Below are 12,150 nucleotides of genomic sequence, written 5' to 3' on the forward strand. Positions count from 1 at the left end.
AGGATAGCGTATGACTTGGAGAGGAAATTGCAGGTGGTTCCCAAGTGCTTGTCCTTCCAGATGGTAGAGGTCACAGGTTTGGAAGGTGTCCATCCTTAGAACTTCGGTGGGTTACTGCAGTGCATCTTGTAGATGGTACACATTGCAACATATGGTTTGAATGTTTAAGGTAGTGGATGGGGTGTCAATCAAGCAGGCTGCTTTGCACTGGATGGTGATGAGCTTCTTGAGTATTGTTGGAGCGGCACTCAGCCATGCAAGTGGATAGTTTTCCATCACACTCCTTGCTTGCACTTGTAGACCGTGGAAAGGCTTTATGGAGTCAGGAAGTGAGTTACTCATTGCAGAATACGCAGCCTGTGACCTGCTTTCGTAGTTACATAGTTATGTGGCTGGTCCAGTTAAGTTTCTGGTAAATGGTAATTCCCAAGTGCCTCATGGTGTGGGATTCAGTGATGGTAATGGTATTAAATGTCAAGAAGCGGTAGTTAGACTTACTCTCGTTGGAGATGATTATTGCCTAGTGCGAATGTTACTTGTCACTTAACAGCCCAAACTTGAATGTTGTCCAGGTCTTGCTGCATGTGAGCTGGAACTGCTTCAATATTTGAGGAGCTGTGAATGGAACCAAATACCATAATTATCAGTGACCATCCCCATTTATGACCTTATGATGAAGGAAAGGTCACTGATGAGCAGTTGAAGATGATTGGGCTTAGAACACTACCTGAGGAACTCCTGCAACAATGCACTGAAACTGAGAAAATTGGCCTCCAACAACCACAGCCATCTTCCCTTATGCTAGGTATAACTCCAACCAGTGGAGAGTTTCCCCCTGATTCCCATTGACTTTAATTTTACTAGGGCTCCTTGATGCCACATTATGTCAAGTGCTGCTTTGATGTTAAGGGCAGTCACTCCCATCTCTGGAATTCAGCTCTTTTTATTCATGTCTGGATGAAGGCTATAGTGAGGTCTAGAAGGCATGAGTCCCTACCAGAATCCAACTGAGCATCAGTGAACAGGTTATTGGTCAGTAAGTGAGACTTGATTATATTGTCAACAAAACCTTCCATCACTTTGCTTATGATTGAGAGTGAATTGATTGGGCAGTAATTGGCCAGATTGGATTTGTCCTGGACAGGGCAAACCTGGACAATTGTCCACTTCATTGTGTGGATGCCAATGTTGCAACTATCCTGGAACGTTTGGCTAGAGTCATGGTCATTTCTTAAGCATAAGTCTTCAGCAGTACGTTTGGGATATTGTACAGCTTTTGCTGTGTCCAGTGTGCTCAGCCATTTCATGAGATCACATGGAGTGAATTTAAATTGCTGAAGACTGCCATTTGTGATGATCGGGATCTCAGGTGGCCAGGATAGTTCACCCACTTGGCATCTCTGGCTGAAGATTGCAGTCATCCTTTTCATTCACGTGCTGGGTTCCTCCATCATTGAGGATGGGTATGCTCATGGAGCCTCTTTCTCTTGTTAGTTGGTTGTTAGAATGGTCCATCACCAATTGCAACTGGATGTGGCAGGGCTTCAGAGCTTTGATCTGACCCTTTCGTTGTGGAATCGCTTAATGCTGCTTCTGCTGTTTTGCATCCATGTAGTTTCATGTTGTAGTTCCACCAGATATGTCTGCTGCTGCTCCTGACATGCTTCACTATACTCTACATTAAATCAAGGTTGATCCCTTAGCTTGATGGCAATGGTAGAGTGGGATATGGCGAACTGAGATTACAGATTGTGGTGGGATGCAATTCTGTGGCTGCTGATGCCCCACAGCACCTCATGGATGTCCAGTTTTCAACTGCTAGATCTGTTCTGAATCTGTCCCATTTAGCATAGTAATACCATACAGCACAATGGATGGTGTCCTCATTGAGAAGATAATATTTTGTCTCCATAAGGACTGTGTAGTAGTCACTCCTATCAATATTGCCATGAACAGAAGCATCTACAAAAGATGAATGAACCCGCAGATCCAGACCAGCAGGTATGTCCTTCAGGACTTGACTAGCTCAGTCATTAGTGGTGCTTCCAAGCCTCTCTTCGTGATAGGCATTAAAGTTCCTCACCCATAGTTCATTTTGTGCTCTTGCTATTCTTGGTGCTTTTTCAAAAGTGGTGTTCAGTGCAGGGGAGTATTGTTATATCAGCTCAGGGAGGGTAGTAAGTGGTAATCAGCAAGAGATTACCTTGCTCATGTTCATGCTGACACCATGAGACTTCATAGGATTCAGAGCCAATATTGAGGACTCCCAGGACAAGTCCCACCCGACTATGCACCACCGGGTTGCCACCTCTGGTGGCTCTGTCCTACTAGTGCAACGGGCAGTACTCAGGGATGGTGGTGGAGGAATCTGGGATGTTGGACGAAAGGTTTGATTCTGGTGAGTATGACTGTCAGACTGTTGCTTGTCTGGTTGGTGGGACAGCTCTTCCAATGTTAGTGACATGGATTATGACTACTAGAAGACTATTTTATGATGGAGGTGTTACAGCCAAGTCCAATTACCTACTATCCTAATGCCTCCTTGCAACTTAGGATAACAATCAGGAGAGAAACTCTAGTTTACTCTCCCCTCTAACCTGGGATACTGAGACCATTGCAGAAAATTAGAAGAGCATCACTGAAAATAAATATTCAACAGGACACTGCATTAAGTAGAAAATTCAGCAGACCCAGATGATATGCAGCCAGAATATTGGGGAAGGATTAGTGCACCTCTGGAAACTGGAATTATGCCAAAGACCTGGAGGGTGGCAAATATTGCACACTGTACAAAAAAAAGGATAATCGAATATTGCTGAAAAGAGAGACATGTTGCCGAAGCTTTTCATCTTGCACTCATAAAGACAAACACAAGAATGCCAAATTTCAAACGATCATTATAATTTATACTACAGGATAAGGGTGCTGATTGGTTGGCCAGTCGACTTTGTTTGGCTGAGGCATTGCCGTGGAGAAAGAACAGGGAACTATAGGCTCCTCAAGCTCTTGGATAATTCAAAAAATCTCTAAATATAAAGACCAGCATTCCATTAGCCTTTTTGATTATTTTCTGTACCTGTTCATGACGAGGAATCATCAATGAAAAATTGTCCCTGAGCAAGTGAGTTGAGAGACAAGGAAAGTTTTATTTATAGGAACTTGGAATTACTTGCCAGATGGAATGGTTGAGGCAGAGACCATTGCATCTTTTAACAGAAGATTGGTTAACTATTTGAAGAAGAGGAAGACATAGGGTTATGCAAAAAGAGCAAGCCATGGGATTATTTAGGATTGCCCTTGCAATGAGTACACACTGACCTAATGAGCTAAATGAGATCCTTCTCTGCTGTAAACTTCATAGTTTTTTGATTTAGGTAGAGGGAATACTTCACCACAAATCTCTATTAGTTAAGTATTAACAAAGAATAATATAAAAGGATATTGGGAAAAAGAAAGAGTACCAAAGTCACAGTTAGCTGAATAACCTCCTGTGCTGTGATTTCTATGATTCTATGTAGCAGGAGAAAAAATAACCACTCTGTGGTACTGCAGAATAATTGTATCTATTATAAACACTTTGGTTAACAACATTGAACAAGAAAGAAGAACAGAATTTTAAGTTTTATACAAAAAGTAGTCTCGGTTTGGTTACTCAATAAAATTATATCAGTTGATTCATGCTGCACCAATGCCTTTGCTGTTTATGCTAGCATGAATTGCTGAGTAATGCTGACTTCAGGAATGCTGCAGTTTAGGGAGAGGAAAATCAGTCGAGGTTCCACCCCTGCTGGCTTTCCAACAACCTCCCCTGGGAGCGAGCATGTGCGTATCCCTATGTATGTGCGTATGCATGTGCTTGTCTACACACAATGGGTTTAGTTGCGATATACCCCCAATGTTATGTAACTGGCTTACAGTCATCATCTGTGTTTGTGCATGAAAAATGGCAACTTGGATAAGGAATTTGAGGGATTCTCAATACAGTGAAACTGTATTCCTAACGAGGAATCAATGCAGCCTGGGAAGGAGAAGTGGAAGTAAATTGGCGCAAAGTGAAGAAAAGAAATGAGAGTTGTTCATACGTTATCTTTCTCACTTAGACCTTAGTTCACTGTCTTAAAGGAAACTCTCCCAACTCAGACAGATTTCTGTTCTCTTGGAATCAAGGGATATGGGGAGCCGGTGGAAAAATAGAATTGAGGCAAAAGATCAGCCATGATCAATCAGGGTTCCCATTCCTGCTTGCTTTCCAACTACCTCTGCTGGAAGTGAGTGAGTGTGTGCTTGTGCACATACATATGCAGGTGCCTATGCATTGGAGTATACACAATGAGTTTAACTTGCAATGCCGAAGCAGGCTCGAGGGCCGTGTGGTCTACTCCTGCTCCTATATCTTATGTTATCTTCATTGCTAAGGGTGCCTTTAATAAATTTGAGTTCTTGCATCCCAAACATTTCCCTTTAGTGGCTCTATATCTTTAGTCCAACCAAGACTTGAATACTGTTCCATATTTGGGAAGGGTCACCTCGCATTTGACTCAGCCTCATGATGATCACATCTTGTCATCTGAAAGGTGATTATTCTCTAATCTCTAGCACCCAATTTTGCTACATCACAACCTTTCTTACATTTTTTTTGTAAATGCTACTACAGGCCTAAATATTGCTGCACTGAACTTTCCAGCATTAATAGAATGGTAACAGCACAGAAGGAGGCCATTCAGCCTATCATGCCCATACTGATTCTTTGCAAGAGCAACTCAGTTAATCCCGCTCCCTTGCCTTTTCCCCTTTGTCCTGAAAATTTTTCCCTTCAGTGAATGAGCCAATTTCCTTTTGAATGCCATGATTGAATCCAACCTTTTTGAAAGCTCCTTAATGTGGAATTTTGCTCACTCTTCCTCTTTGTTTCCTCATTTTATTGAAATTGAGACTTGAAGCAATATTTTCTACTGTAATAATTCCTTTTCAGCTTTTCTTAATTGTGGAGCACCTTACTAAAGCTTCCTTTCTCCAACAATTTACACATTCTCTTGTTTTGTCTTCAACTTTGTTATTACCTTCAGCTAGACTAATAATTGAAACCTGAATCAACGGGAGATGATGCCCTGATCAAAACAGCTGTTAGCCTCTGTCATTGCAGCTACCTTATTTCAGGATCTGGTGCCCTGGTGTCTTGCTGCAGATTGTTCTACTAACATGTCCACATGGTTGCTTCCTGACTAAACCATTTCCTGTGATACATAACTATATTTTGAACTTGACTGTGACTGATTAAAATGCTAACTGGACATTGGGTTTGCACAATATTCCATGAAGGGCAACCTTGGGGAATGCTCAACAAAGAAATGCTAAAGATCAAATGGAGAATTGCTTACGAATCGTCAGTTTTCTCCACAAGATGACCAAAACTAAATTCTAGGCAAGTTATCAATATAAATACAGATGAGAAAGTCAATTTGACTCATCTTCGTTTATTCATCTGAAAAGATTCCCCAAAAACCCATCCATCATGGCATCCATGCTTCTCAGGGTTTTTAACTCTAATACTCTACCTTTCGTATGAAGAGCATCCTGATTCAGTCCTGAATTTCCCTTTTTTGCATCTGTGGCTCTTGACATATTTCTCTGCACTGTGTATCCTGCATATATTGAAAAAAATGTTGAAAAAAAACTAAGCCCTCTTGAACTCTCAACCTGCTTTAAAGTGTCTTAAAATTCTAAGAAATTAGACAAGATCAGTATTCCCTCTAAGATGCTTCAGTGCACAGTCGTGCAGAGATCTAGAACATACCGCACCTTGAAATAAACAACTTCTTTGGGAGAAATTTCCAGCATAGTGTAAGTCATGACTTTTAAAATGTAAATGGCTCATGGCCAAAATGTAGTGCACAGAGGAGATTGTAGCCTGCCAAGAGCAAAGAAAATTTGGAGGGTACATTGGTCACAAGTCATTTAAGACCCATCCAACGCTGGAGTACGTCACTGTGGTGAAAGCAAACAAAACATGAGTAATTTAAAAGTACCCTGCCCATTTTACCGGTATAAAATAGGCACGAGAATGACTAATTTACTAGTGCCATGACTTGCCATGATCTAGGTTTGTGTTTGGATGACTGCTAAATTTGTCTATTTTTAGGTGAATATGGTAATGGGGAGCCTACCATCTTTTACATAACCTCTTGGAGAAATTTTTCAATGCTGAGCAGAGGAGGCACTGGGGCTGCTCCACTCAGGTTTTCAGGAGTTTGCTGACATTTAACCAGCAATTTCTGAAAAAAAAAAGCACAAGCCAGGAGGAAACTGCACTGTGGACTTGCAGTGGCCCATGAGTGCCCCTCCAGTTTGCATTCCACCGCCCCCCAATCTGTACTCCCCTCCGACTTACCCGAGGGCAGTTGCCAGAGAAGCAAATGGCCTAAATTCTATCCAGCCACATTGTGGAGCTGCTTCTTGGAGGCATAGCAAGCACTAGAGCTTGTCCCAATTGTTACAGTGAAGCTCAGAATTAATTTCTGTTGAGCAGGCTTGTTCAGGCCTCCTTGTTCAGTTGTGCTGGAAGCATGTACACAGTTTTGCACCCCAGAGGCATTATTCGTGTAACCCCCAAGTGTCAAGATAGGCTCCCATTATTCGGCCATTGACCAGCATCTTATTAAAGAACAGTTCAATTACAACTTTAGTTGTAATCATTACACAGTCTGAATACCTTCTATTTGTGTGGAACTGCTTTCTGAAAGATGTTCAACTTGCTGCCTGAACTCAAAGATCAATCTTAGTGAGCACCAGCTTCCATTAATGCTGCTGGCAAACAGATGTATCACTGAGCGATTGTCCTTCCAACAAGCTTTACTTTCTCTTGTGTAGACTCATGAGACTTCCCATGCAACAAGACTGACATAGATCCGGTTCTTTGTCACGGTGATAATAGATAGAACACAACACCTGGCAGTGGTGAATGCCATTTTGAACAAGCCATCTTGTTCAAACCCACATAATTGCTGTTTCAGATGGTTCTTATGATATAGATTTTGTTCAGAAACTCAAAATGAAGAGCAGCAGGAAGTGGAGAAGGATATATTTCTTACCATCCATTTCCCAGCCTCTCACCAACAAATTGGATAATTTCACACTTTGCTACATGCTCTCGCCCACTCACAACATGTTTATATCCCTCTGCAACTTCTTTGCATCCTCCTCGCTGCTTATTTTTGCACCTAACTTTGTATCATCAGCAAACTTGGATGCATTACATTCAGTTCCCTCATCTAAGACATTAATATAGATTGTGAATAGCTGAAGCCCTAGTACTCATCCTTGCGGTACCCTGCTAGTTACATCCTACTAACCCGAAAATGTCCCGTTTATTCCAACTCTGCTTTCTGTCCATTAACCAATCCTCAGTCTAAGCTAGTGTCTTACTCCCAATCCCATGAGTTCTAACTTTATGTAATAACCCATTATGTGGCACCTTATCAGATGTTCTTTGAAAATCCAAGTACACTGCGTCCACTAGTTCACTGATTCCCCTTTATCCATTCGACTAGTTACACCTCAAAAAAACTCTATAACAGATTTGTCAAACATGATGTCCCTTTCATAAATCCACGTTGACCCTGCTTAATCATATGATTTTCTAAGTACATTGTTACCAGAATAATAGATTCTAGCATTTTGCCTACTACAGATGCTAGGCTAACTGACCCTATAAGTCCCCTGTTTTCTCCTCTTCTCCTTTCTTAAATAGCAGGGTTATATTTGCTACCTTACAATCCTTGGGAACTGTTCCGAACTGTAAGGAATTCTGGACAATCAAAGCCAGTGCAACCACTATTTTTGCAGCTGCCCCTGTTAAAATCCTAAGAGCCAGATTGTCAGATCCAGGGGATTTCGCCATCTCATTTCAGTTTCTCCAGTACTGTTTATTTACTTGGACTGATTTCCTTAAATTCCTCATTCTCGCTTAAGTCTTCGTTCCCCATTGTTTCAGAATGATTTTCATGTCTTCTACTGTGATGAGAGATACAAAGTAAGCATCTAATATCTCGGACAAAGTATGCGTCTAATATCTCTGCCACTTCCTTATTTTCCATTATAGTTTCACCTGTCTCTACCTCTATTTTGCACTCATTTATTTTTAACTAATCTCTTCCTGTTTACATAGCTAGAAGAATGTTTAAGACCTGTGTTTTTTGTCTCTTTCCTTATCAATTTTTTGGCTCCCCTTTCCTGAATTCTTCAACCCTGCAAACCCTCAGGTTTGCTTCTCTTTTTGGCAACATTATAAACCCCTTGCTTTGATCTAATACCATCTTTAACTCCTTCTGTTGGCCATGGTTGTACCACTTTTTCTGTGGATTTTTGTGTCTTAAAACAATGTATATTTGCTGCAAATTATGTATTAATTTTTTAGATGCTAGCCATTCCTTGTTTACCATCATAATTTTTCATGTAGCTTCCCCATTTCCAAAAGGTGTTCAATAAGGTACCGCGTATAAGGCTACTTAATAAAGTGAGAGCCATGGTGTTGGGGGTAGTATATTAGCATGGATAGAGGATTGGCTAACTAATAGAGAACAGAGAGTTGGGATAAGGGGGGCATTTTCAGGATGGCAACCTGTAACTAATGAAGTGCCACAGGGATCAGTGCTGAGGCCACAATTATTTACAAAATATATTAATGACTTGGATGAGGGAAGTGAATGTACATTGCCAAGTTTGCGGATGACACAAAAATCGGTGGGAAGGCAAGTGGTGAGGATGACACAGTCTGCAGAGGGATATAGACTGGTTAAGTGAGTGGGCAAAAGCTTGGCAGATGGAATACAATGTGGGAAATTGTGAGGTTATGCACTTTGGCAGGAAGAATAGAAGAGCTGAATATTATTTAAATGGAGAAAGACTGCAGAAAGCTACAACACAGAGGGATTTGGGAGTCCTCGTGCATGAATCCCAAAAAGCTAACATACAAGTTCAGCAGGTGATAGGTAAAGCAAATGGAATGTTGGCCTTTATTTCAAATGGAATGAAGTATAAAAATAGGGAAGTCTTACTAAAACTATACAAGGCACTAGTTAGACCAAACCTAGAATACTGTGAGCAATTTTGATCCCCTTATCTAAGGAAAGATATACTGGCATTGGAGGCAGTCCAGAGAAGATTCACTAGGTTGATCCTGGGTATGGAGGGATTTTCTGATGAGGAGAGGTTAAGTAGGTTGGGCCTGTACTCATTAGAGTTTAGAAGAATGAGACGCAACCTTATTGAAACATATAAGATTCTTAGGGGGCTCGACAGGGTAGATGCTGAGAGGTTGTTTCCCTTGTGGGAGAGTCTAGGACCAGAGGGCATAATCTCAGAGTAAGGGGTCGCCCATTTAAGACAGAGATAAGAAGGAATTTCTTCTCTGAGGGTAGTGAACCTGTGGAATTCTTTACCGCAGAGGGCTGTAGAGGCTGGGTCATTAAGTATATTCAAGCTGGAGATAGGCAGATTTTTAATCAGTAAGGGAATCAAGGATTATGGTGGAAAGGCAGGAAAGTGGAGCTGAGGATTATCAGATCAGCCATGATCTCATTGAATGGCGGAGCAGACTCGATGGGCTGAATGGCCTACTTCTGCTCCTACATCTTATGGTCTTATAGTCAACTCACTCCTCATACCTACGTAGTTTTTTATTTAACTTTAAGACCCTGATTTCAAACTTAAAGAGCAACTATATGGCCATTAAAGACCCAACATCAGCTTCACTTATTAGCATTTTCTATGATAGTCTGGGTAGAAATGAAGTAATTAATTAATGTGAGCAAGACCTCTGTACCTGCTCCACACTGCAACCGCCCCCTCACTCCACAGCCCACCCCCCCTCCCCCCCACTAAAAGAAGAATTTAAAAAAAATTAAATGCATACATGGGTTCAGTTAGATGAGGATTACAATTTATAGACTCAATTAACTTTAGCTCAACCACTAGCAAACAGTGCAGATCAGCATGACAATAGATCAGGGACAACCCCCTTACCAATGTGGGTGATATCAGACCTGATGCAAACCTATAATTGATTAATTAGTCCAGGCCTCGGGATTAATAGACCAGTAATGTAACCACTATGCTGCCTTATTCCTATGTTTGTTAAGTCATTTGTTTATTTTTCAGCAGTGTTTAACTTTATTTATATAATATGTATCTCTTTCTCTGTTTAGGATTTTGTGTGTCTTTAGTTGAAGAAGAGGGATCACACCAGCAAATGATTATTACTGATGTAAAAGAAGGAGGCCTGGCTTCATTGAAAGGTACTCTGGTTCTCTTCACACACATTTTTAGCTTTAAAGCTTTGAAGTGCTTTTCATTTTGTCTGCCTGTTGCAAAGATCATTGGCACTTTCTTTTTATCTGGCATGGCGCAGTAACTGAATATTGCTTGCTTAGAATTTGTCCTTTATATATTTTGGAAAGATTTGGGGAAAGTGCAGCTTACTGACAAAACCATATGGTTATTGCTTTTTTGACTCAACTGCAGATACTTGCATAAAGCCAAGTTTTCAATCTGATACATGCATTACTTTTCAGATATGTTAAATTCTTGCATTCTTAATTTGATTCCTATCTTAAGTTCATACCAGTATTTTTTATTCTGGTTATCATTCATGGTTTTTATCACTTCTAGCCTGACTGTAGCCCTGGGGAAGAACATATGGCCGAGGCACTAATTGGAGGAGAAAAGAAAGAGAAAGCCCTTGAATAAATTCTTATAGACAAAATTGAGAATCTGTCCTATTGAAGTTTCCACTGAATTTAGTGACTACTCATCATAAAATTCCCAATTTGATGTTTCCCAACTTGATAAAGCCCTATCTGCGTCCTTTGCCAAAGACAAGTGCATTGGTAGTTGCATTATTTGCAAATCTCAATAACGTCATGAATTTTCTGTGCCTTGGCACATGCATCCTGAAGAATCGCCAAACAAATGCAACTTTATGCTAAGATATAAAGAGAAAAACTTAATGTTAGGAACCTGAAAGAAAACAGAAAGTTGTCGAAATACATAGCAAGAGCTGTCAACATCTCGAAATAGAAAAGGCCACAAAGTTTTGACAACAAATATAATAAATATAATCCTAATTTCTTGTAGCTGCACCTTCACTAGCCTTAAACATGAATAGCCCCTTGGGCAATATACCAGAGAGTGCCTGATATTCATGAATTACTACCTTAACATAAAAACAACTTACATTTAAACAGCATCTTTAACACAGTAAAACATTGCAAGGCATTTCAAAGGAGTGTTAGCAAACAAAATTTGACACTGGGCACCATGAGATATTAGACAAGCCTTGGCCTTACCCATTCTGGCTCGGGGATCATTTCTTGTGTCAAGTTAGCAACAGTAGACTGGCACTATTGAATTTCACCACTTTGATGTCTACCCTCTCACTCCAACCTTACCTTCTTTGCCTCCTGTACTCCACCAACCTGAGGATGATACCAAAGGATAGCATGTATCTCAGCAAAGGTTGATCTTTGGAAAGAGGGAGAGTGGTGCAGACAAACTTAATTGCGCAGATGAAGAATCAATTAGTGTTTTTCATTTGTTCATGTAGGTGCCACTGGCAAGATCAACATGTATTACCCCCCTAATTTCCCTTGAAGTGGCTGCTGAACCACTTTCTTGAGCTGCTGCAGTCTATCTCAAAGTACTGTTAGGTTCCAGAATTTTGACCCAGCAACAATGAATGAACGATGACTTGGAGAGGAACTTTGACATGGTAGTGTACCCAGTCATCTGCTACCTTTGTCCTTTTAGACTAGTGGAGGTGTGGGTGCTGTTAATGTGTGGGAGGTGAAGGTGCTGTTAATGAAGCCTTCATGAATTGCTGTAGTGCATTTAGTAAATGGTACACACTAGGGGAGGCATGGTTCACTGGTAGTGGAGGGAGTAAATGTTTAACATGGTAGATAGCGGCTGATCAAGCAAGCTGATTTGTCCTGGATGGTGTCCAGCTTATTGAGCGTTGTTGGGGCTGCACTCATCCAAGCAAATGGAGAGTATTCCAGCACACTCCTGATTTGTACCTTGCGGTTGGTGGAAAGGCTCTTTGCACCTGGTACTAGGATAAATCTAGAGGGGTTGGGAAAGCGAAGGCAGAAAAAG

The 12,150-nt window shown here is 41.0% G+C and overlaps 1 protein-coding gene across 7 annotated transcripts in view; it reads left to right on the forward strand.

The window, feature by feature from the left end:
* Nucleotides 1-12,150, forward strand: part of LOC144691611 (rho guanine nucleotide exchange factor TIAM1-like) — a 312,961-nt gene that overhangs the window by 178,483 nt on the left and 122,328 nt on the right. For all 7 annotated transcript variants that reach the window (XM_078559872.1, XM_078559873.1, XM_078559871.1 and 4 more), the window contains one exon: nt 10,203-10,292. In XM_078559872.1, the coding sequence (XP_078415998.1) occupies nt 10,203-10,292 (90 nt within the window). The remainder of the gene's footprint in view (nt 1-10,202; nt 10,293-12,150) is intronic.

Source organism: Cetorhinus maximus, chromosome 16, assembly GCF_964194155.1.
Source record: "Cetorhinus maximus chromosome 16, sCetMax3.hap1.1, whole genome shotgun sequence".
NCBI lineage: Eukaryota > Metazoa > Chordata > Chondrichthyes > Lamniformes > Cetorhinidae > Cetorhinus > Cetorhinus maximus.